General features: G+C 46.0%; 1 protein-coding gene across 1 annotated transcript in view; it reads left to right on the top strand.

Moving 5' to 3' along the window:
• Nucleotides 1-525: 525 nt before the first annotated feature.
• FAM20C (FAM20C golgi associated secretory pathway kinase) overlaps nt 526-24,523 on the top strand; it is a 99,091-nt gene continuing 75,093 nt past the window's right edge. Inside the window, exons 1-2 of the mRNA XM_079953816.1 lie at nt 526-2,717; nt 19,247-19,425. Coding sequence (XP_079809942.1) covers nt 1,918-2,717; nt 19,247-19,425 — 979 coding nt within the window. The 5' untranslated portion in view covers nt 526-1,917. The remainder of the gene's footprint in view (nt 2,718-19,246; nt 19,426-24,523) is intronic.

The following is a 24,523-nucleotide window of genomic DNA, read 5'->3' as shown; positions in this document are numbered from 1 at the left end:
TCATCCCTCTGTAAAAAAACAAAACCCAAACCAAAATAATGACCTTGCAAAAGGAGCCAGATGCACTTCTCCTTTGTGTTTCATTTGCGAAATGTGCTCTGTGTAATGCAGACGATGACAACAGCAAAAAAAAATATTAAAATAATAATTCAAGTCCCTCTGATCCGACGCAGCCAGACTGCCCTCATACTTTGCAATCATAGATTTTCTTCCTTTCCTCTCTCTCTTTCTCCCCTGCTACCAGCGTCTTCCCCTCCTCAAACCTTTGAGAAAAAGACGCCCTCTTTTTGCCCTAGTTGGATCTGCAGTAAAAATGAGAGAGATACTGGGGGAAAAGGGGAGAGAGAGAGAGAGAGCGCTTTTGGGCTGAGGTTTTCCTGTTACTATCACTGTAGCATTTATTTAGCCAATCTCTTAACTATGACGTCTGGGTGGATGGCTTGCTCATAATATTTTAACACACCCACCGAAGGCCGGCGCTGCCTCCTCCTCCTCTCTCGGCCAGCCAATCTGCTGCATTCAGTGTGGCTCCGAGGGGGGAACCGCGCTGCACCTGCCAAACGCTCCCTCCGAGCGCGCTCTCTCTCCCTCCTCCCCCCCTTTCCCTTTCTGCCTTTTCACATTTATTTACCCCCTTCCTCTTCTTCCCCACGAAAAGCAGATCCGCACAGCCCAGCGCGGATACAACTCCAACTGCTGCCTTGCTCCAAGAAGGACCGCTATTGAATGTGATGCTCCTATAGATCTTTTATTTTCCGCCTTCTAATTCGCCTTCCCCCCCCCGCACCACCCTATTTAAATTCTCTATTTTGGGTCATCTGGGAGGTTATTATTTCTTTCTCTCTCCCCCTCCCTCTTTGGAGCAAATGAAGGGATTGCATTTTTCTTATATATAGTGCGGGTTTTCTTTTTTCTCCTGCACTGATTTATTTTTTTAAGAGAAAACCTCTGTCCTTTCAACCCCCCCCCCCCCACCTCCTCTCGCTACCCAATTCCTGGATGAGCCGATCGCTCTCGCCCAAGCGCTGGAAGGAAGCTCCGGAAAGAAACATGTTAAAGAAAAAAACCAGCGTCCAGCCAATGTTTTGAAACAGTCGCGCAGAGAGGGAGAGAGCGAAGAGAAAACGGCCAGAGGAGAGAGAGAGAGAGAGAGAGAGACAGAAGGCAGGAAGATTTTCGCCTCCTGCCTTTTTTCCAGCAGCCGCCGCGCTCGTTTTGCAGAGAACCGGGTAGGAAAAGAGAAGCTCGAACAGAGGACCAGAAAAATAATGGGCTGATTCCTTTCCTTCTCCACCATCATCTCCCTCTCTTATGGTCCTTTTCTGAAATCTCGTCATCCACCCCCCCCCCTTTTACCTTTTAAATTTAATTTCTTTTTAAATGCTCCTGATTTCTTTGCCTTTATTTCCCTCGGCTTCTTTCCCCCTCCCTTTTTTCCCCAAAGGCAAAAAGAGGCCGATGTTGTGTGCATTCGGGGAGGTCACGTCCAACATCCGACTCTCTCTTCATTTTTTGCATCTGTTTTGACCCCTTCCTGCATTAAACCCGTCCGACCGTGGGGTGCTCCGAGGACTTTTTTTTTTTTTTTTAAAAAAGATTTAATTTGCAACTCTACAGATCGCGATGCTGCTGCTGCTGCTGCTGCTTCCGTCGCCGGCTGCTCCTCGGTTTTAAAAAGACTTGCCTGGTGCGGGGGTAAAGGAAAACCGATTTATTTATTTATTTCTGGAAATGACTGGCTGGACCGGACCGGGAAGTCCCGACGCTTTTGTGTTTCTTTTTCTGTGAAAAAGCCCACCCAACTCCAGCCAGCCTTTCTTTCCCACCTGGCTGGGGTCCCTTCATATATTTATTTCCAAATTAACCCCCAATATATTACATATATTTATTTATTTCCTCCTCCTTTCCAACCGAGCCATGAAGATGATTTTGGTGCGCAAATTCCGGATCCTTATCCTGATGGTGTTCCTCATCGCCTGCACCATGCATATCATGATCGACCTGCTGCCCAAGCTGGAGAAGCGAGCGGCGGGCGCCGACGGAGCCGGAGACGGCAGAGGAAGCGCTGGAGGAGCCAGAGGAGGCAGCGCCAACGCCGGCTGCTCCTGCTCGCACGCCGCGGCCGCTGCAGCCAGCCGAGCCGGGGAGAAGGAAGGCGCGCGGGGCTGGGCGCCGGCTCCGGAGCTGCCCGAGCAACAGCAGCAGCAAGCGGCTGCAGCAGCGCCGGCGGAGAGGGCCCGCGCCTCGGAGGCTGCCGCTGCAGCCGCGGGCTGGCCTAGCAAGCACACGCTGCGGATCCTGCAGGACTTCAGCAGCGACCCCAGCTCCAACGTGAGCTCGCACTCGCTGGAGAAAGGCGCCTCGGAGCGGGCCGAAGCCTTCAAGCGCGCGCAGCAGGAGAAGCAGCAGCAGCAGCAGCCAAAGGGGCCGGATCTGACCCAGAAAGCGCTCATCCAAGATGGGGAGCTGCGCCACGGCCAGCCGAGCAAGAGGAGGCAGCAGCAGCAGCCGGGGAACCGCCTTGGAGGCCACCGGCCTCGCCAGCAGCCGGGCTACGAGGACGAGGACGAGGAAGGCGCGTATTTCTCCAAGCTGGCGGCTCTCTTCGAGCACCCGCTGTACAAGCTGCCCGTCCCGCCGCTGGGAGACCAGGACGTCCTGTTCAGCGTCAACAGCGACATCCGATTCAACCCCAAAGCGGCGGAGAATCAGGAATGGTGAGTTGGGGGGATTGCTGGGGTGGGGGAGAGGAAAGAGGCTTTCGAAAACACCCCGCCCCGCCGTCGAAAATAGAGATTGGGGGGGGGGGCGTCTAGGGTAGGAGTGAAACTAGGCTTTCTTTCACCCGGGGCAAAGACCCAGGTTGGCACACTCCCCGTGCGTATTTGCGCGCACGCACACACAGGCTGGGAGTCTCAATAGCGCCCCTTTGGAGACTTCACCCGGGGCAAAACCTCCCCCGGCTAGCTTCCCCACTGAATTGGGGTTGGGGGCTGCTGGGGGAGGGGGAGGAGAGAAGTGGCTTTGACTTTAGGTAACGCCCCACCGCGCCGTCCAAAATAGAGGAGTGGGGGGGGGGGGGTCTAAGGGAGCGTTGCCTGAAGCGGCCCTTTCGGATTCTCGGCTTAGGAGCAATCTTTAAAGAGCCTTGTCCTAATTGATTCTCTGCGCCCCCACCCCTTCCGCACCGGTGTCTTTCTTTGCCCGTTCAGATTCTTGCATTGAGTGATTCTCTGCTCTCTCCCCCCCCCCAAATTAAATAGAGGGGGGAGTCTTTGCCCCTTCTGGTTCTCTCCTGAAGAACAGGCAGCGTTGGTTGATTCTCTTCTTTACCCTAAAATTACAATAGGGAGGGAGTCTTTCTGGGGAAGGGTGGGCTGCTGCTGCTGCTGCCCCTTCTCCACCCTCAGAGTTTAATATCCCCCCCCCCTTCCCTGCCTGAAGACTGGAAGAGAAGCTTGCATGGGCTGACAAGCCCCCAACCCATATACTTCAGCATAGAGGGAAGGGGGCAGAAAGTATTAGCTGACGTTGGCAGTACCACCTTGCTGGTTCTTGCCTTCCCTTCTTAAAGAGAGGAAAAAGAGAATCTTACATTGACAGCTTGCCCACCCACCCTGTAAATAAAACAGGGAATGGGTCTTTCTAAGAGAGCTTCGAGTGATGTTGCCCCCTAGGAATCTTCAGCTCCTTCCAAAAATTATCAGCTCCTTCCTTAACAAAAATGGATAAGAGTCTCCTCTTGACTTTTACTGCTCTCCCCTCCCCCAACCCAAGAATACAGTGCAGAAGTCGTAGTAGCAGTGATAACATTTCAGAAATCTTCCTCCCTTATGAAAAAAAATGGACAAGTCTTGCATTGGCTACCACCAGCCCCCCTTAATATTTTTTTTAAAAGGCCTCACACACCCTACAAAAATATGAGAGACAGCCAAGTTCTGTAACAGCATCAGCTGATGCCACCTCTTCTGATTTTCTCCTCCCTTCAAACCTAAAATATATAGGTAAGTGTCTTGCAGTAGTTAATGCCCCCCATAAGAGTCTTACAGTGATTGACACTCCCTTCTTAAACTAGATAAGATATCCTGAGATAGCAATGGCTAGTGTTTCTCCCCCACTTCTCCTCTGCTCCTGGTTTTGCAGTTATTGATGCCAAGGCTAACATTAACAAATACAAATATTTTACTGACTGTCAAAAAAAAAAAAAAAACAAACCAAAAAAACCCCCCCCAGAAAAAACCCTTCCAAAAAAAACAAACAAACCAGAGTGCATTCTATGATGCTGCTTTCTCAGTAAGTTGCTCCTTTGCAATGTATTTCTCTTCTCCAGCTGTTGTAAAAATGAAGGAGTCTTGGTAGACCTCCCCTCCCCCCCCAAATAAATAAGGCAGAGATAATGTTTCTAAGAGAGCACTGTGTGTTGTGAAAGGTAGCTTTGGTTTATGTTAAACCCCTTCTTTGATTCCCACCCAACCTCCCCGCCTCCACTGTGGAAATAGATAAGGATCTAAGGGGCAAAAAGGCAATGTTTTCCTTTAAAGATAGCACCTGGAGATGTCTTGCCCACCCAACCAAAAACTGAAGAGGCAGAATTGCCATGTCTTCTTCTCACTCTTAATTATTCTCCCACTGCCCCCCCCCCTCCAAACAACAGATAATGGATAGTGGGTTTTTCAAAAATAACACAGACTACTGTAATGTCTTTTAAAATACCACTTTGAACTTCCTGATTGGTCTCTTGTGTCTCTCTGCCTATGTGCAATTGTTACCCCCTCTCCCCAAAAAAGGAAGGTGAGATACAGTGTTTTTAGGAATCCTGTCATTGAGAAGAAGGTTGTTAGATTGTTTCATCTGAGCTGAAATGGGTTTGCAGAGTTAATCTACCCAAAAGACAAATAACTAGGAATCAGAAGGAGGAGATGGACAATTCATGGTCTTCCCACCTGTCAGTAATCCCCCAGCCCATGTTTACCCCTTGTTAGGTAGAGAAAATAGAATTTGGAGGATTTTATTTCAGTGGAGGTGCCAGATTTAATTCACCACAGGAAGAGGAACTGGATAGATGCTATGACTTCCACCACAGCCAGCCTTCCCTTCCCAGGAACCTTTCTTAAAAAACACGATTGTTTGAGTTGTGTGAATGGAGCCTGCTAATCTCATCCACCAAAGATGAAGCGGTGATGGTGAAATAGGAAGTATGTCCAATCCCATCTCCTTCCTCCACTGCCTTTGTCAGTGTATAATCTACTCAACTTCAACCCTTTGCTGGAACTGCTGAATGAATTGCTTACTTTTAATTATATAGGATGTCTCCCTAGCTTAAATGGCAGTTTTACCTGGAAATAAGCCCCATCAAACATAGTGGGATTTACTTCTGAGTAGACATGTACAGGATTGTGCTAGTAGTGGGTTCCTGAAGAGAACCAGGTATGTTAGAAAAAAAGGTGTGTCTTTCTCTCTCCCCCCCCCCCAATCTTTTCAGGCTTCTGTCTTCCCAATTTCTCTTAAAAAAAACCAACACACCCAGGGATGAAGGTCTTAGTATGTTGTCCAATAATTTGAAATGCTGAGGGAGCTCCTGCAGATTTAAGCCCAGACACACCCTGGCAGGATGCAGAGAATTTGAGATAACCATGCTGACATCCTCACCCACTGCCGCTACTACCACTTCCAGTGTTCGAAACTCCCATTGATCTAGGCGCATTTCACAACAGGGAATTTAATGAGTTCTAGGTGCAGTATTGCACCTAAGATTTCAGATTAAAACTGCAGAGTGGAAGGAAAGGAGGACCTTTTTCTGCCTCCCCACTTCCAGCTACTCTCTGAAGAGGGGAGAAGAGACCCTCTTAAAGAATATTACTGAGGTGGGCAGGGAAAGGACTAGACCATGTGAAAAATGAACATAATATTTTAGCTGCAGTTCATTCATTTTTCAGCTCTGTATTCTTATAAAAGAGAGTGCTTAGAATTCTGTTGTTGTGCCCGTAACCTAGGTTTAAGGTGCCATTGAGCTCCTAACTTTCATTTCTCAGTTTCTAACACTGACCACTACTATACTAGATCCTGTTTTCCATATATTTGGTGACACCACTAGATATTGTTCCCACAGGAAGCAGTGGTGGCCACCGATTTGGGTGGCTTTCAAAGAGGATTAGACGAGTCCATGGAGAGGAAGGCTATTGATGGCTACTGGCCAAGATGGTTATACTCTGCCACCAGAGTCAGAGACATTAATGCTTCTGAATACCAGTTGCTGGAAACCAAAGGAGTAGGGAAAGTGCTCTTGAGCTCTGGTCCCACTTGTGAATTTCCCACAGACATCTGGGTGGCCACTTTGAGAACAGGATGTGGACTAGATGGGCCGTTGGTCTGATCCAGCAGAGCTCTTATGCTCCTAGCTTTCACGCTCTGGTCATTTGCTGATTGATCCTGTAGTCCAGGCATGTCCAAAGTCCATTTTGGGGGCCTAATTTGGCCCGCTGGTTGGTTTAGTTTATTTCCTGGGGTAAAATCCAAAAAAACTTCAACCCTAAAAAAAGGTCAACAACTTAGGTCAGCCCTTTGGTCGGCCCTCATGGCCCTCCACTTCATCAAATCTGGACCTCTTTGAAAAAGGTTTGGACACTGCTGTATTCCTATACTCACTGAGAGTGAGCCCCTTTGGATAGATGTGTGTAGGGCTGCACTGCTAACTTCCAAAGCTGAAAAAATTGCAGGTGGTCTAAACACTGTTTGCAAAAACTCTTCCCACCCCTTAGGATACCATTGTAGGAGTTGTTGTTATAAAGATAAAAGCAAGTGCATGAGCAAATCCCTAGGGTCCATCTCCGAGTAAGAGTATTAGGAGCTGGATCAGGCCAAAGTTGCATCCTGTTCTCACTGGGGCCAGCCAGAAACCTATGGGAAGCCTGAGAGCAAGAGCTGAGTGAAAGAGCACTCTCCCTGCCCCCTTTGTGATTTCTAGAGGTTGGTATTCAGACATCCATTTGATGCTATGCTTGCTGCATTTATAACCCACTTGTTCCTCCAAGGAGCTCAGCGTGATGCCTTTAATTCTCTGCCTCCCCGTTTCCTCCTCACAACAACCCTGTGAAGTAGGTTAGGCTGAGAGTGAGTGACGGGCCCAAGCTCACCCAGTGAGCTTCATAGCTGAGTGGAGATTCGAACCTTGGTCTCATATGCTAGTCGGACACTCTAACCACAATACCACACAGGTTCTCTTTTTTTATTGTCCCTGAAAGAGTCAGAGATCCTGCTTGGTAAGGTGCAAGTTTCCATTCCCTCTCCCGACAAAAGTAATTTGTCCATTTACACTCCACCCAACAAAGACACCCTTTTTGTGTATGCAAATGTCATGTGCTAAATTGTAGCCCCAAAGACATAGATATATAACAAAAGGTGTGAGCTGTATCCTTCCTGCTTTTGTGGCCTCATTCAGGATTGTCCCTTGCCTGCTGTTAAACAATGCATTCATAAAAAATGAATACGGGTGGATAATATTTTTATTGTACAGGTAGGTAGCCGTGTTGGTTTGCCTTAGTCAAAAGTAAATAAAAAAATTCCTTCCAGTAGCACCTTAGAGACCAACTAAGTTTGTTATTGGTATGAGCTTTTGTGTCCATGCACACTTCTTCAGATACACTGAAACAAAAGTCACCAGACCCTTATATATAGTGAGAGGGTGGGAAGGGGTATTACTCAGAAGGGTGGTGGGAATGGGTGATTGGCTGATATGTGTGGTAAACCTGTTGACGACTGTTAACAACTGCAATTGGTCTTACAGGAAAAAGCAATGGGTGAGATGGCTAAAAACAGCTTTATCATGTATAATGAGATAAGAATCCAATGTCTCTATTCAGACCAGGTCTCTCCATGGTTTTAAGTTTGGTAATAAGTTGCAATTCAGCAACTTCTCTTTCCAGTCTATTTCTGAAATTCTTTTGTAATAAGACAGCTATAGGTTTACCACACCTATCAGCCAATCACCCATTCCCACCACCCTTCTGAGTAATACCCCTCCCCACCCTCTCACTATAAATAAGGGTCTGGTGACTTCTGTTTCAGTGTATCTGAAGAAGTGTGCATGCACACGAAAGCTCATACCAATAACAAACTTAGTTGGTCTCTAAGGTGCTACTGGAAGGAATTTTTTATTTTATTTTTATATTGCTAGGAGCAATTTCTGGGTCCTTTTTCTGACTTCTTGGATATACAAGGCCAGGTAGACAGGCTCTTTTCTTAACTCCTCTCTGGACCCCTGCTCTCCTCATATTGTCCCTTAAAATGGCAGAACCTTTGATAAATGCAAACGTTACATATCTTCCCCATCTGTTCTCCGAGGAGCTCAAGGTGGTGTCATATACATTTCTTATTTCACTGCATGTCCCTGTTCTTGTAGGTGCATTATATATTGAGGCAGCTTGCTTATTTATCTCCTCTCCCCCTCCACATTGGATGCATAGTCCCAAGGATGCCCCTCCACCCTTTTACAGCAGCTTTCATCAGCCTGGTGCCCACTAGATTAGGCTCCCAACCAGTGCCGGATTTACTGTACATATAAGCTAAGGGACGTGGGTGGCGCTGTGGGTTAAACCACAGAGCCTAGGGCTTGCTGATCAGAAGGTCGGTGGTCCCTGCTCCTGCCAACCTAGCAGTTCAAAAGCATGTCAAAGTGCAAGTAGATAAATAGGTACCACTCCAGCGGGAAGGTACACGGTGTTTCTGTGCACTGCTCTGGTTCACCAGAAGCAGCTTAGTCACGTTGGCCACATGACCCGGAAGCTGTCTGCGGACAAACGTTGGCTACCTCGGCCAGTAAAGCGAGATGAGCGCTGCAACCCCAGAGTCAGCCACGACTGGATCTAATGGTCAGGGGTCCCTTTACCTTTACTTTAAACAAGCTATAGTTTAGGGCCCCACTCTCTTTGGGGACCCCCAAAAAAATTAAAGGAAAAAAATATAAGAGAAAAAACAAATAAAATACAATCTACATATAGCAACAGTGTTTTGTGTTGTGTAGGCTCCTATGATGTAAGTCATGGGCCCCGCCTGCTAGCCTGCTCCCTAAAATATCACTGGTTTGCCCATTTCTATATATAGGGTGCCTATGTTCTGCATGGACTGGTTGCAGGGCAACAAGGGCAAATGGCTTTAGATACCTATTAGGTCCATAAATTACCATGTAGCATATATTCAACATGAAAAACAGTGACAATTTGTTGTTGACAAAGGACAGCTGGACATATAAAGGGCCCCATTACCTCCAGTAGCTTAGGGCCTCATCAAACCTAAATTTGGCCCTGTCCTAACCCTCTTTCAGCCCCAGATCAGTGGTACAGCAACTGCTTTGCATGCAGAAACCCCCAGATCCAATCTGTGGCATCTCTGGCTAGAAATGTCCCCCCTCTGAAATTCTGGAGCGCTGGTCTGGTCATTGGATAAGTGGACCCAATGGTCTGTATAAGGCAGTATTAATAGGTGAAGTATTGCAGCTGAGAAGGCCTTTAAAGATGCAAGCTAAACATGTCTACTTAGATCCAGCTGATTTCAAGAAGGCATCCCCCCAAGTGCATGCAGCCTGAGATGATGGCCGGATGGGAGGATTTTGCCCTGTGTGGCTTTGCCCATCATAATTCTTTGTGGTTGGTATGTGTGTTGAAACTGCAATGGATATTACCCACTCCCATCCCTTTGCTGTGCAACTCGTAAAAAACCATTGTTGCCGTCTCACCTGGACCCTATTTATTTATTTCCATCATTTATATCCTGCACCTTCTTCAACATAGATGTTTGTTTGTCGTTGTTCCCAGGCTGGTCTACAGGGGGGAAAGTACCATTGAAAATAAACAATTTAATAGGATAACAAGGTTTATTACCTATTGGAACCCTTTTAGTACACAGAGTGAGTGGCATTTAAACTAGTGAATCTTGGTTAGAGAGTAGATTTTGTTCATTGCTGTCACACACATACACATAAATGCCTGCACGTAAAAAGTAAAATAAAGTTGTTTATTGTAGGAAATAAATAACTTGGACAGAAAAGGTGTCTAGTTTTAGAGGTTGGGTGGCCATCTGTCTTGGATATTTTTGTTGAGATTCCTGCATTGCAGGGGGTTGACTTGACGACCTTTAGGGTCCCACCCAACTCTACAGCTCCTTGAACTAGACAAAAACAAGGCAACCATGCTTACTCCTTTGTTCTCTCAGGGAGAGAGAGAGGGAGAGAAAGAGAGAGAGAGAGAGAAAGAGAGAGAGAGAGGAGGAGGAGGAGGAGGAGGAGGAGGAGCAGGAAAACAGGGTGCTATCTGAGAATATCATTCTAATATCAAAGAGAGAGGGATTAAAAATACAGGGATAGTATGGGACTGTGGAGGTCCCCAACTCTTTTGTCTGTTTTAACCCCATTCAAAACTCTCTCTGCAAGCTGTTGCACCCAAATGCCCGGCATAATATAACAGAAAGCCTACAAAAAAACCTAATGCAGCAAATTAAAAACAAACCTAAAGCAGCAACAGCCAATTTAAGCAGATGGTAAAATCAAACGGCTCTGAGTTTCGGAACGCTTACATTAGCAGTTCTTCAAAGCCTGGGAAAACAGGAATGTTTTTTGCCTGGCGCCTAAATGATAGTAATGAGGTCTCTAGGCAGACTCCCTCAGGAAGGGCAGGATGAAGGCGCTGAACCCTCTTCTTCTCCCTTTTCCTCTCATCACACATGAAAAGGGATCTAGGGATCCTCCAATTGGACCAGGAGGGCCATGCTCTACCTCTACTGGCTTCTGAATTACAGCTTCTGGGAATTGCAAATAGGGAGAGAACGATATGGCACTCAGATTCCGCCTGCTGGCTTCCCAGGTGTTGGACATTGTGGAAACAGACTGCTGGATGGGAGGGGCCTTGGCATGATCCAGCAGAGTTCTTCTTCTATTTTCATGTTCCTCAAAAGGCCCATTGCTAGTGAAGGCTGCAGTCTGAACACCACTTATCTCTGGGAGCGAGGCCTGTTGAATCTGGTAGGACTTACTCGTGAGTACTCATGGGTAGGATTGTAACCAGTTCAGCCTGAAAGCTCAGAACTGGACGAAAGGCCCCCCTAAGAAATAAATAAGAATCATTATCCTGTTATAAGAATTTAAGGTCATATATATAAAAAATGAAATGTTCATAATTGTATATATAAACCACATGTCTGAAACCCCACAGATTAGGGCCTGAACAAATTGACCTCAAATATTTCCCTGCAAGGTCAAAGTGGGAAACCTCCCCATTGTCTTGATCCTCACAAATCCTGTCCTCACAAATCCTGTCTTAAGGGCACATTCAAGATATGAACAGGGTATGGACCTGTGACCTGGATTCAGGAATTAAGTAGTTTTAATAACAAAAGGGTGGCCAAAACCCAGATAATGCAATCAGGTAACTTGCCAGGAGATAAACAAGCACTCAGATTTCTGTTGTAGACCGCCTTTTCTGTGATGTAGGTATGATGTATCTGGGGCATGGTCTTGGACTCCAGGGTGGGCAATTTAAAATGTCCATATAAGGGCTTGCACACATGGCTCTGGGTCCTTCTCCTCTCTCCTGCGTGTGGGGGAGCACCGTGTTGCAACAGTTCAATAAAGATCAGGCTTACTAGCTACTTTGCTTCTCAATATTCTCTGGTTGGTCTCTGTTATTTTCTCCTACTGATAGAGAACCTACAAAAGGACTCTATATGGGCTCTTGGGTACCCCATAAGGGAAAAGGATCAGGTTTTTTTTTACTTATATCATCCCCAAAGTGCACCACTGAAGAATTAGATCAGAGTCAATTTTGGCAGGGATATCCAATCAACTTCTCCCTGGTGGAGAACTCTTTCTTCAAGGCATCCTTACCAAAGCATCCTTCCTAATGCAAAAAGTGGGGGTGTCAGCATGGTCAAGGGGAACCCCAATATTTTCCATATCATCATCATCATCAACAACAAAACCCTTTAGGTGTATGCGTGTCTACATATAGGCACCAAACCTGGGTATTTTGGAACCTGAGTTCTTCCAGGTGGAGAAGCTGTGATTTAAGATGAGACCCCAGGAACCATGAGGAACTTTTGTATACTTTGGTAGTTTTAGTAAAAGGATCAACCTGGGTGGTGCTGGGTGAGTTATTCATAGTGAGACAAGTCAGGAGTTGCACACGTTTTTATATTGCAAAAACCAATGGATGATTCTGGAGATTGATTGTATATATATATTTCTTTTCAAAACAATCTAATGTTAAGGGCTTATAATCAGTGGTGGCTTATATTTGGACCAATATGGCAAAGGTGGGGTGTGTGTGGAGAAAGACAGACAGACAGACAGACAGACAGACAGAGACCCTGAGACCAACAGCTCAATGAAGGCTAATCATGCTTAGTGGCTACAGAATGCTAACTGGCTGTTCTAGGAAGGGATTGGAATAGAACGCAATGGAGTAGCCTGGAAATGGATCACAGCTAGCTGGCTGGCCAGCATCCTGAACAGGAACATTTTTTTTTACAAGTCCACTTGTATTCCTTATATTCAGTCAAATATCTTTTAACATCGGGGGGCTCCAGCTTCTATAGATCATAGCGAACACATCTTCTTTTAGCAACTTTTCTATCACAGTTCTGGTGTGTGTGTGTGTGTGTGTGTGTGTGTGTGTGTGTGTGTGTGTGTGTTTCCAATATATTGTGTAGAAAATGTGCTGGTTTAGTTATGCGAGAGAATTCCTGTCACACTTTTCCATCTAGAGCACCTGCAATTCAGCTTACTTTTTAAAGGTTATGACATTGTTGCTTCTAAGCTTTGAAATGCTGTCATTCGGGGAACTGTTTGATTTTCTCAGCAGTTGAGAAAGGGCTTACTAGTGTGCCAAGAGGGGCTGAAACAAGATAACATTATAAGTTATTTACCTGCACTTTTAAATCCAAACACAGAGTTGATGTGTCTGTATTTGTGTGTTAACTGACAGTATGCAAAGTGCTTTTTATTATTAAACTAATTCCCTGTTTTTGTTTTTTAAAAATATTTATTCTTTATGTCTGTACCTGGGCTGCCACCACACACCGGGGAGTAAGTCCCACTGAGTTCAATGGAATTTACTTCTTAGAAGACGTTCATTGCTTTGTGTTGCCTATGGATTTGCAAAATTTGAAACCCTGTAAATAAAGGCAACAATTTTCTGGGGATTGCTTTTGCCTGAACGTAATAGGAATAAACAGGATCTGCTGCAATGAATGGAGAAATTCCCTTTCAACTGTGCATCCATCTGAAATACTCACCTTGCTCTCGCTTTGCCTCGTAGATAGAACAAACAATAAAGTAGCACAATTGCCTTCCAAAACCTTCTGACCAGACAGCCTGTCTCCCTGCATATGTGTATCGGTAATCTGAGACTGCGTCACAGGACAGAACAAGGTTCTTACGCCTCAGGCAGGAATGGGGAACTGTAGCAGCCCGAGGGCCACATTCCTGCCTGAGCAACCTTTCAGGGGCCACATGCCATGGGTGGGTGGGATCAGAGGCAAAAGTGGGCGGAGCAACTACTGTTATTTCTACCTTTGTGTTGTAGGCTAATTTACACACACACACACACACACACACACACACACACACCCTTCTCTATTCTATCCAGGCAAGCATGAAGCATTTTCAGAGTGCAAGGACAAATTCCAGCCAGGCAAAAACACGTGAGGCTGCAAAACAAGGCTGGTGAGAGGTGTGGTTTGCGAAGGTGTGTGACCTGGGGAGAGTCATGTGAGTCAGGGAGTAAGGGCCAAAGGACTGCATTTGGCCCTTGGGTTTCATGAATTGTGGCTTAGCTGAATTAAGCGGGCAAGCTCTTACACAACTTGGCATGAACCATATAATATTGTTTAAAGAACAAGGACAGTTATGTTGCAGGTTTCTTAATGGGCTGAGAAACCCTTCCCCCCCAAACGTTAATGTTAGTTTTCTCTTGAAATGTAGTTTTTTCCCCCCTTAGACAGTTTACAGTATTTTACTCTCTCTTTGTAACACTTTTAACCTTTCGTTGTTTGTAATTGAAAATGAAAATAATGGCTTATTTAAGGATCTGAAATTGGGTTGCTTACTCAGATCCAGGGGCAGAGCAGAAGCAACCACTTACTGCACAGAACAATTCTGTCTCCACTGAATAAGTGCTTTCTGGCTCTGGTTTTGTCATGCAAACTTGATCTGAAAGCACAAGACACAAAATGTTTTCTGGAGCCCAAAATCTCCCCCAACATACACCAGAAATCTCACGGAAGTACTAAAAACACCCCCAAAACATTGCTGTTTGTTTGTTTTGAGAATGGATGAAAGTTAAGCAGACATTTATTGTAATTATTATTGATCTGCCCAGCACCTTCAATGTGCATTGTGCTTTGCACCATACAAGAGGCTAGGTCCCTGCCCCATTGAGCTTACAAACTAAAATTGGAGATGGGAGGGAAATGGCAGCAGGAGCTAAACAGAGGAAGACCAATGAATTTGCTCTGGTCATTTGCTGCAAGTTCTGCTGCCAAGATGCTATTTGCTACCAAGTGTTTTACACTTTTCATGTTACTCTTTTGTTGTCTTGATGGCATATTTTGTCAGTTTCAAAATTTGTCCATAAGCTGCCTTGGAGAGCCTTTGGCAAGGTGGAAGCGGGGTGGGAGCTTTCCCAGGGAATAAAATGAAATGTCGAAACTGCACATGCCAGATCCTCTCCCCCTCCTGAAAGCTAACAAAGTTAAACACACATATAAAGTGGGAAAAGGGATGTGAGAGCAGTACTGTAGAATATTAACTCCTCTTGCAAACAGGAGAATCAGCATCAAAGGTCACAAAGAAAAACCATTTGCAAGTATGGATTGCGTAAATGGGGATTCCCCCCCCCCTCTATCCCTGAGATTTTTTTAGTTATCTTCATGTCCTAAATGGCAGCTTGATAACTCTGCAGCCTTCAGCTTCTGCTTCATACTGTTACGGGAAAATCTAGGTGCGAGGCTGCTCAGTCACCCAGCTCATCGGGCAGAGCCCACGGGTCCCTGCGGAATAAAGGAAGGAGTCTAGCCACCAAATGGAACAAATAGCTGTAGGTCAAAGTTTATTGCACAACAGGTTCAAAGAGGAATTTTGAACCCCGAGGATGGGGTGACAATGACTTTTAAAACTTTCCCACCGTATCCCAGAATACAGTTCGTACAGCATCATTGATACATCATTGATACATCACTGACATGTCGCAAAAAGGGGAGGGGTAGACGGGTTGGGACGTGGGTGGTGCTGTGGGTTAAACCACAGAGCCTAGGACTTGCCGAGATCAGAAGGTCGGCGGTTTGAATCCCTGCGACGGGGTGAGCTCCCGTTGTTTGGTCCCAGCTCCTGCCAACCTAGCAGTTCGAAAGCACATCAAAGTGCAAGTAGATAAATAGGTACCGCTCCGGCGGGAAGGTAAACGGCGTTTCCGTGCGCTGCTCTGGTTTGCCAGAAGTGGCTTAGTCATGCTGGCCACATGACCCGGAAGCTGTATGCCGGCTCCCTCGGCCAATAAAGCGAGATGAGCGCCGCAACCCCAGAGTCGGTCACAACTGGACCTAATGGTCAGGGGTCCCTTTACCTTTTTAGACAGGGATTACACTAGTTTAACCTGGGCAAACATGTCAGGGCAAGACCCAGGTATAAGATTAGCATAGGCAAACACCTCTGAAGTCCCACCACCCAAAGTACAATAGAACTCCCTTTGCATGTCTGGACCCCTTGGCAAGTCTGGTGATGGGATTAGGCTTTCCTTGGCCAACAATCAGCTCAGCAATTGTCACCTCTGGGCACTTCCCGGAGTCAATATTTTTCAAGGGCAAAATAGTGTTGGAATGGAGGAACCTGGCAAAGGAGCTGATTTTATATGATTGTTAAAGCTAGCTACAGTGGTGCCCCGCAAGACGAACGCCTCGCAAGACAGAAAACCCGCTAGACGAAAGGGTTTTGCGTTTTGGAGGTGCATCGCAAAATGAATTTCCCTATGGGCTTGCTTCGCAAGACGAAAATGTCTTGTGAGTTCCTGCGGGTTTTTCCCCCTCCCCCCCTTTTCCTAAGCTGCTAAGCCGCTTATCAGCTGATCCGCTGATAAGCCGCTTAACAGCTGATCGCTAAAAGCCACTAAACCGCTAATAGCGCTAATCCGCTAAGCTGTCAATGGGCTTGCTTCACAAGACGAAGAAACCACTATACGAAGAGCCTCACGGAACGGATTAATTTCGACTTGCGAGGCACCACTGTAACTTCCCTGAGCTGCCGAGTCGAAAGGATACATTGAAGCATAATACTTGTAACATTTAACAACTTGAAAGATGTGGCCGCCTCCCCCTGTAATTTCCATAACAATACTGAAAAGGCGTTTCGGATTTCCTCTGTGGATGCCACACTTGTCAACATGAGCAGATGATTCTTAACCCAGCTGCACTCCCCTTCCCAATGTACTGACACGGCCCTGTTGCATTGTGGTATGTTATACCTGCTCTGGCAGACAACCAAGATGAGTGGTGTTTGTAACTTCACATCCCTCTTTTTTAAAAAAAGTCTTCCTTCCTTGGAATCAATTCATATTGGAATGAGATAGGTCAGGCATCTCCAAAGTCTGTTTGGGGGGCCTAATCCGGCCCACCAGCCGGTTTAATCCGGCCCCTGTGGCCGTTTATTTCCTGGGGTAAAATCCTAAAAAAGGAAAAAGCTCAACAACTAAAATCTTAGAAAAAGCTCAACAACTTCTATCCTAAAAAAAGGTCTTCACACATGTTCACTTCATCAAATCTGGCCCTCTTTGAAAAAAGTTTGGACACCCCCGAGATAGGTAAATCAGTTTGTGGGGGGGGGGACATGTCATGAGGGGTGGAGAGAGAACATCTCCTGATGACCAAACCAATGATGGGGGTGTGTGATAGGAATTTTGAAGTCTTAGGTAAAGGTAAAGGGACCCCTGACCATTAGGTCCAGTCGTGGCCGACTCTGGGGTTGCGGCGCTCATCTCGCTTTACTGGCCAAGGAAGCTGGCGTACAGCTTCCGGGTCATGTGGCCAGCATGACTAAGCCACTTCTGGCAAACCAGAGCAGCACATGGAAATGCCGTTTACCTTCCCACCGAAGCAGTACCTATTTATCTACTTGCACTTTGACATGCTTTCAAGCTGCTAGGTGGGCAGGAGCACGGACTGAGCAATGGGAGCTCACCCCATCGTGGGGATTCGAACCGCCGACCTTCTGATCTGCAAGTCCTAGGCTCTGTGGTTTAACCCACAGCGCCACCCGCATCCCTTTTGAAGTCTTAGATATATGTTAAATGTTCATAAGTGTACCAACCAAGCACGTACATAGATCAGCACAGGAAGACCGACTTGGAACCATTTTGATTCTCAAACTGTCCCAAACTGACCACATGTTTTCTCTGCAAGGTCAAAGGAAAATGGAAAAGCCTCCCCATTGTCTTTTTCTTCACAAATCCTGTCTTAAGGGCATGTCTGTGTTTGAATAGGGTGTGAGCCTGTGACATGGCCCAGGAACTAAGTATTTATCATTACAAAAAGACTGGCCAGGCTCCCCAGGCAATCCAATCAAGTAACCCGCCAGACAGGAGATAAACAAGGACAGGAGAAAAACAACATTCAAATTTCTGTTTTAGACCACCTTTTCTGTGATGTATGTATGATGTTTCTGGGGGTGGTCTTGATCTACAGAGTGGCAATTTCAAAAGTCCATATAAGGCCTTGCATGCCATTTTTCTGGGTCCCTCCTCTCTCCTGCAGGTGAGGGGAGCACCCTGTTGCAACAGATCAATAAAGATCAGGCTTACTAGCTGCTTTGCTTCTCAATATTCTCTGGTTGGCCTCTGTTATTTTCTCCTACCAATAGGGAACCTATGCAAGGACTCTATATGGGCTCTTGGATACCCCATAAGGGCAATTTTTATTTACAACAGGTATAAGTTTCTAAGTTCTTTCACATTTATTTGGGGGTCAACTTAGGGGTTGCCAGTGTGACACCCATGGGCACAGTGGTGCCCTTGAAGTCTTCCCCTGGTGCCAGCTAAGACTTGCAGCTCCCTCCCCCTACACTCTGCTCCTTTGGTCATGAAGTGGTGAGGGAGACACAGTGGTACCTCTGGTTAAGAACTTAATTCGTTCTGGAGGTCTGTTCTTAACCTGAAACTGTTCTTAACCTGAAGCACCACTTTAGCTAATGGGGCCTCCTGCTGCCGCTGCCGCTGCCGCTGCGCTGGCGCTGCGCTATTTCTGTTCTCATCCTGAAGCAAAGTTCTTAACCCGAGGTACTATTTCTTGGTTAGCGGAGTCTGTAACATAAAGCATCCGTAACCTGAAGCGTCTGTAACTCAAGGTACCACTGTACCCCCTTTCCCCCTCTCCCTTGCAAAACTAGAGCATGGCATCTGTTGATTTTTGTTTTATTAGGGAAGTTGACTCAGGAAAGCAAGGCCTAGAGTTTGCTTATGTAGGTCTGGCAAATATTAAAGTTTTGGACCATTTTTGGCAGTGTTTTCATTTTGCTTTGTGAGGTGCTATAGGATTATGCACTTTATGTAGAGGTTTCTTTGAAGACAGTTTTGAAACTTCACTGGGTCCAGATTGATAACACTCAAAGAGGGTTGTTAGCAAAGTCTCTTTAAGTAATAAAGATGAAGTCCAGAGAGAAAAGAAAAATACTCTGATAAGACTTTAATGAGGAAATTATTTTGTGCATAGTTTAGTGTATAATTTTAGGAGAAATAAGCAGAGAGCTTTTGCGCACTGGCAACTTAACTTCAGGCCTTGTACATAGCAGGGAGACATGAAACCAAACACACGGAGGAAAAGCTCCCTCAGAACTATACAGCCAATCAGAGTATCTGTTATCTCAGCAAACATCATGGCACTCTGCCTGGTTGCTAAGCAACACCCCCACTCATCCTCCTCTTGGCTAGTTGACTATAACACTAACAGAATCAGCACATAAGTTACACATTGAATGATCTCTGCCACTGCACTTCCAACACAAGCAAGCCAGAACACTCATCTGCAGTACAACAGAGTTTAAGAATTGCTGCCCTGACCTATTGCTTTTCTTGGCACCTCCCCAGGCTTGGAATCCGTCCCATTTGCTCCCCTCCCCAATTTCCCCTCTCCCTCACTGACATGTTGCAAAGTGCATTGCTGGCATTTTAAGGAAACCTAATCTTCTCCCGTCTCTCGTTCAATTTTATTTTGGTAGGCAAAACGAAGGCAACGAAGACGAAGAGTTTCTACCCACTGGAGAAACGTCAATTGATTCCTATCCAAACTGGCTCAAATTCCACATTGGCATTAATCGATATGAACTGTATTCCAGACACAACCCGGCAATCGGAGCCTTGCTTCAGGACCTGGCCTCCCAGAAAATAACAAGTGTCGGTAGGTTGATGAACACGCAGTTCCTAACAGCAAACTGTGCAAATCATTTGTTCCTTCTTTTTGTTTCTGCTTGTGGATGAGGGATATTTTATTTGGGTTTATACTGGCTGCTCCTAAAAGATGGTTCCAATAAGGTTTGCTTTCTGCTTCGGGAGGCTGTAAAGAGAAGCCACCACTGCTAGCTATGAATTGGCTTTGCAGCAAACCTGCTACTGGCTCCGAATTGGATTAAAAATGAATCTGCTGCTGGCTCTGTATTGGCTTTAGAGTGAACTTGCTGCTAGTTCTGAATTGGCTTTAGAACCAACTTGCTGCCAGCTCTGTATTGGCTTTAAAAGCAATTCCTAAGAACAACCCTTAGAGGCGTCTAGTGGCAAAATACAGCCATAGTGTTGAGCTGAGAGGCAGCAACCTTATGGGGTCTCTTTGGTGGTGGCGACACGTGAGAAAATCTAGAACTTCTCAGGGATAGGGGCTTTCATGGACAAAGAGCACTGGCTTTTTCCATTCTTCTTTCAAATGTAGTTTGCTGCCAGTGCTCATGCCTGGCCCACAATGCCCACCTTGGAATAACCCTATTTGGTATTATTCTAAAGGAGGGCATTATGGAGGGAATGGCTGCTGTTGATAGTGTCAGAACTACATTAAATAGAGGAGAATCCCACTGCCGCTGGTATATGTCCCAGTCACACCCTACAAGTCCTCAATATTTTCTCCCTTCCCCCATTTTTTTTTGTTGAGAAAAATCTATATATTTATTGTCTGCGTATAGGTTCCTTTTATATACTGCCTGTATCTGTTAGTGAAGGTGCTTTTCATTTGATAACAATGACATGCAATCTAAGAGACGTGCTACTAAAGGAAAAATGGATGAGGAGGGTAGAGAAGAAATAAGGCCAGATGCTAACTCTTTTGTTGCTTTTATGTAATGAAGTTACATGTTGCCCTGGCTGGAATGGCCAGTGGTTATTGGTTTGTTGTTCCTGTTTTTATTAAGTATTATGCATTTTTTATCTTGTATTTTTATGTTGTGAACCGCTTCTGAGATGAAGAGCAGTATACAAATTTAATAAATAATTAAGTGCAGAAGGGAAGATCCAGGTAATGAGTTGCTTGCAGCTGAGCCAATGGAAGGGGCTTTGCTTTCCTTGCCTCTTTCTCAGACATGGGTGGATGGAATGACAGAGCTGGTGCAGGCTGGTTTCATTGATCCATCTCGCCACCTAACTTTGATCTATGCCTGTCCACTTTGGCATGTTTTGAAGAATGTACTCCTTGAATAGTCTGTTTCACCCAGTTCACATCCGCACTGGACATTTAAAGCGCTCTTATACCACTTCAACTCTTAACAACGGTATCCCCCGGAGCATTCTGGGAACTGTAGTTTGTTAAGAGAATTGTTAGGAGACCCGTATTTTCCTCACAAAGAAATACAATTGCAAATGCTACTGAGGAAGAGGAGTTGATTGTTAAACAAACTGGAGTTTGTAGCTGTTTGAGGGGAACAGTCTCTTGACCACTCTCGGCACTCTTAAACTACAGTTCACAGGATGTGGGGGTGGGGCAGGAGCCATGACTGTAACAGCGATGCAATAGTGCTTTAAATGCACAGTGCGCATGTGTCGCCTCAGATGGGAGCTGTGAAGTTCAGCACTAGCGGGCTCTGTGGAGAAGCAAACCTGTCTCTTGGCATCTTTGCCAGTCCTGTACAGTTTTGGCAGATGCGGCAGCTCGCAGTCTTCCCAGACCAGCTGAACCTACCAACATTCCATAATAATAATAATAATAATAATAGTAATAGTAATAATAATAATTTTATTTATACCCCACCCATCTGGCTGGGTTTCCTGAGCCACTCTGGCCGGCTCCAAACAGAATATTAAAAACACGATAAAACATCAAACATAAAAAATTTCCCTAAACAGGGCTGCCTTCAGATGTCTTCTAAAAGTCAGATAGTTGCTTCTCTCCTTTACATCTGATGGGAGGGCATTCCAGAGGGTGGGTGCCACCACTTAGAAGGCCCTCTGCCTGGTTCCCAGTAACCTCACTCCTCGCAGTGAGGGAACTGCCAGAAGGCCCTCAGCGCTGGATCTCAGGGCTGAATGATGGGGGTGGAGACGCTCCTTCAGGTATACTGGGCCGAGGACTCAAAGGACCCATGCCCTCTATACTGGGTCACCCTTCTTGCTTCTGTCTCAGAGTGCCATCCAGGCAATGGAGGAGGGACAAAGGATTCAAACATGTACATGTCCTTTGGAGAAAAATCCAGTAAAGGTGGTTTCCTGGTGGGAATAAATGCAAAGGTGGTACTAGAGCCACATTTGTTCGTAGGCCACATTCTAGAGGGCCGCATACTGTGCAGGGCAGAACCAATAGCAAACGTGAGAGGAGCAACAGAGATGATTCTTCCCTTGGTACAGTGGGGTACAAGAATCAGAGGTTCATATATACAAACACATCTCTTTCTCCATACTCCATTCAGGCAAGCAAGAGCCATTGCCACAGTTCAAGGACATATTCTAGCCAGGCAAAAAGCACAAGGAATGTGTGATCCTGCAAGGACTTACGGTCTGTTTGATGAGGACTCCACAGAGATGCAGGCCAGGGGCAGGGAATTTATTTCTCACAGATTTTTAGTTTTCTGGTTTGATCCAGCACTGCAAAGATGGAAAGATCCCCTACGAACCTACCTGGGTTGGTTCTCACAGTTTAATATCATGACCTGACAAGGTGTCATTGGCTTAACACCTAGGAGCACGGTGTACAGATTACAGAATGTAGCACCAATTATCAGTTGACAACCAAGAGATTAGCACATATAACAGGTGGAAGTGTTTTCCGTCAGGAATTCTGACGTGTGATTCAACTTTGGAATGTCTCCACATTTTCGGCACTGTTAAGGAACTGCCTAGTATATTATATTTGCACAAGCCTTGAATATTCTAGTTAGGATTAGTCAGTGACAAAACCCTGAGCGCAACTTCTCAGCAGCAAACAACACTGAATTCACGGGTGCTTACTTCCAGGTTGAGAGGGTAGGGTGACAACCTAAAAGTACAATCTTAATAACTTAACTGTGGTTGCTGCTATTGTTTTAATTTATTAATCACTTGCAGCATAAGCAGTCTTGGAAAGGGAGCAGCCAAATTAAAAACAATAAAATGAAGCATAGCATAAAACCGGGAGAAAACAATGAATCATAATACAATAATAAAAATACAGTGGTGCCTCGCAAGACGAAAAGAATCCGTTCCGCGGTTTTTTCGTCTTGCGAAGCAAGCCCATTGACGGCTTAGCGGATTAGCGCTGTTAGCGGTTTAGCGGCTTTTAGCGGCTTATCGGCTTATTGGATCAGCTGATAAGTGGCTTAGCGGCTTAGAAAAAGGGGGGAAAAGGGGGAAAAACCCGCAGGAACTCGCAAGACATTTTCATCTTGCGAAGCAAGCCCATAGGAAATTCGTTTTGCGAAGCACCTCCAAAACGGAAAACTCTTTCGTCTAGCAAGTTTTCCGTCTTGCGAGGCATTCGGCTTGCGGGGCACCACTGTACTCGGTTCATACAGCACACCCTGTAAAATAGCTAGAAACGTCGGCAGCAAAATCAGAATCAGTGTGGTGTAGTGGTTAGAGCACTGGACCAGGACATAGGAGACCAGGTTTTGCATCCCTATTCAGCTGCAAAGCTCCCACGTGACCTTGAGATGGTCACTAATTCTCAGCCTAACCTTTCCAGATTCTCCTGGACTACCTGTCCCATTACCCTTGAATCATATTAGAAACTCAGATATAAAAGCTAGGCACCTTAAAACCTTGGTTACGATCATCGCAACAGAATGTCTGTTTGCCAGGGGGCTGGACTAGATGACCCCCGGGACCTCTTCCAGTGCTACAATTCTATGATTCTATGGTCTCAAGAAGAAGAAAAAGAGTTTGGATTTGATATCCCGCCTTTCACTCCCTTTAAGGAGTCTCAAAGCAGCTAACATTCTCCTTTCCCTTCCTCTCCCACAACAAACACTCTGTGAGGTGAGTGGGGCTGAGAGACTTCAGAGAAGTGTGACTGGCCCAAGGTCACCCAGCAGCTGCATGTGGAGGAGCGCAGACGCAAACCCGGTTCCCCAGATTACGAGACTACCACTCTTAACCACTACACCACACTGGCTCTTAACTACATTGCTTGACTGTAGTTTGCTCTTAAAACAATTCACGCTCTCCCCCCCCCCCCCCCGTATGCAAGAAGGAGAAACACATATGGCAGCAATGGAGATGGTATTTACTATGGACCAAGGCAGAGGTTTTTAAAATGTGGTTATGAACCTGGCACCTGGAAATCTCTATGTAGTCGAATTGGACCTACACCAGGAGCAAAACACACCTGGCGCCTGGGGAATTTCGAACACTGCCCTTGAACCATTGGCTGTGCTGGATGGAGCTGATGGGAGTTCAGCAGCACCAGGGAGGTCAGGGGTTCCCCACACCTACTTTACTCATTTTTTGTGTGTGGAGGATCCTGATGTTGCTGGGGAATCTTTGCAATCCATTGTTTTCTGGGGGCTGGTAGTGTTGAGATACTGCCAGGGAGATAAAGCCCATCATGGCCCCCACGTCGCCTCCGGACGATCCATCGATCTCCCGTAGATACAGTATCAGCAATTAGTGACACGAGCTCCAGAAAATAGCTTGCCACATTCCAGAGCTGATGCACGCTCTATCAGCAGAATTCGCACAGCGAAAGATGCACGCAGGAGAGCATTATTTAGAAGTTTATTCAGCGTTGGTCAGAACAAAGGAAAAAACATGACTGCCTGCTTGCGTGTTCAGGCACAGAGAGAGAAACGAAAGCAATAGAAAACATAAACTTCCTGTGAACAGGAAATACGCAGACTCTGTGACTCACAAAGCTTGCTCCCTTTTAAGGCGGAACGGAAATATCCTAACATCTAGGAGGTGAACACCTGGAGACCACAGGCCTCTCTGCCCCATCTTGAACCAAGTTTGACACTGCTGAGGCATCTGCTCGAAGATCAGGACCTTCCCTTGTGGGGAAGTAAAGCTGAATGTGCAGTGATGGACTACAGAAGGATGAAGGGGATTAG

Source organism: Podarcis cretensis (genome assembly GCF_951804945.1).
Source record: "Podarcis cretensis genome assembly, chromosome: 14".
In the NCBI taxonomy this organism is placed as follows: domain Eukaryota; kingdom Metazoa; phylum Chordata; class Lepidosauria; order Squamata; family Lacertidae; genus Podarcis; species Podarcis cretensis.
Note: the sequence above shows the minus strand (reverse complement) of the source record. Positions and strands in the feature narration are given on the sequence as shown.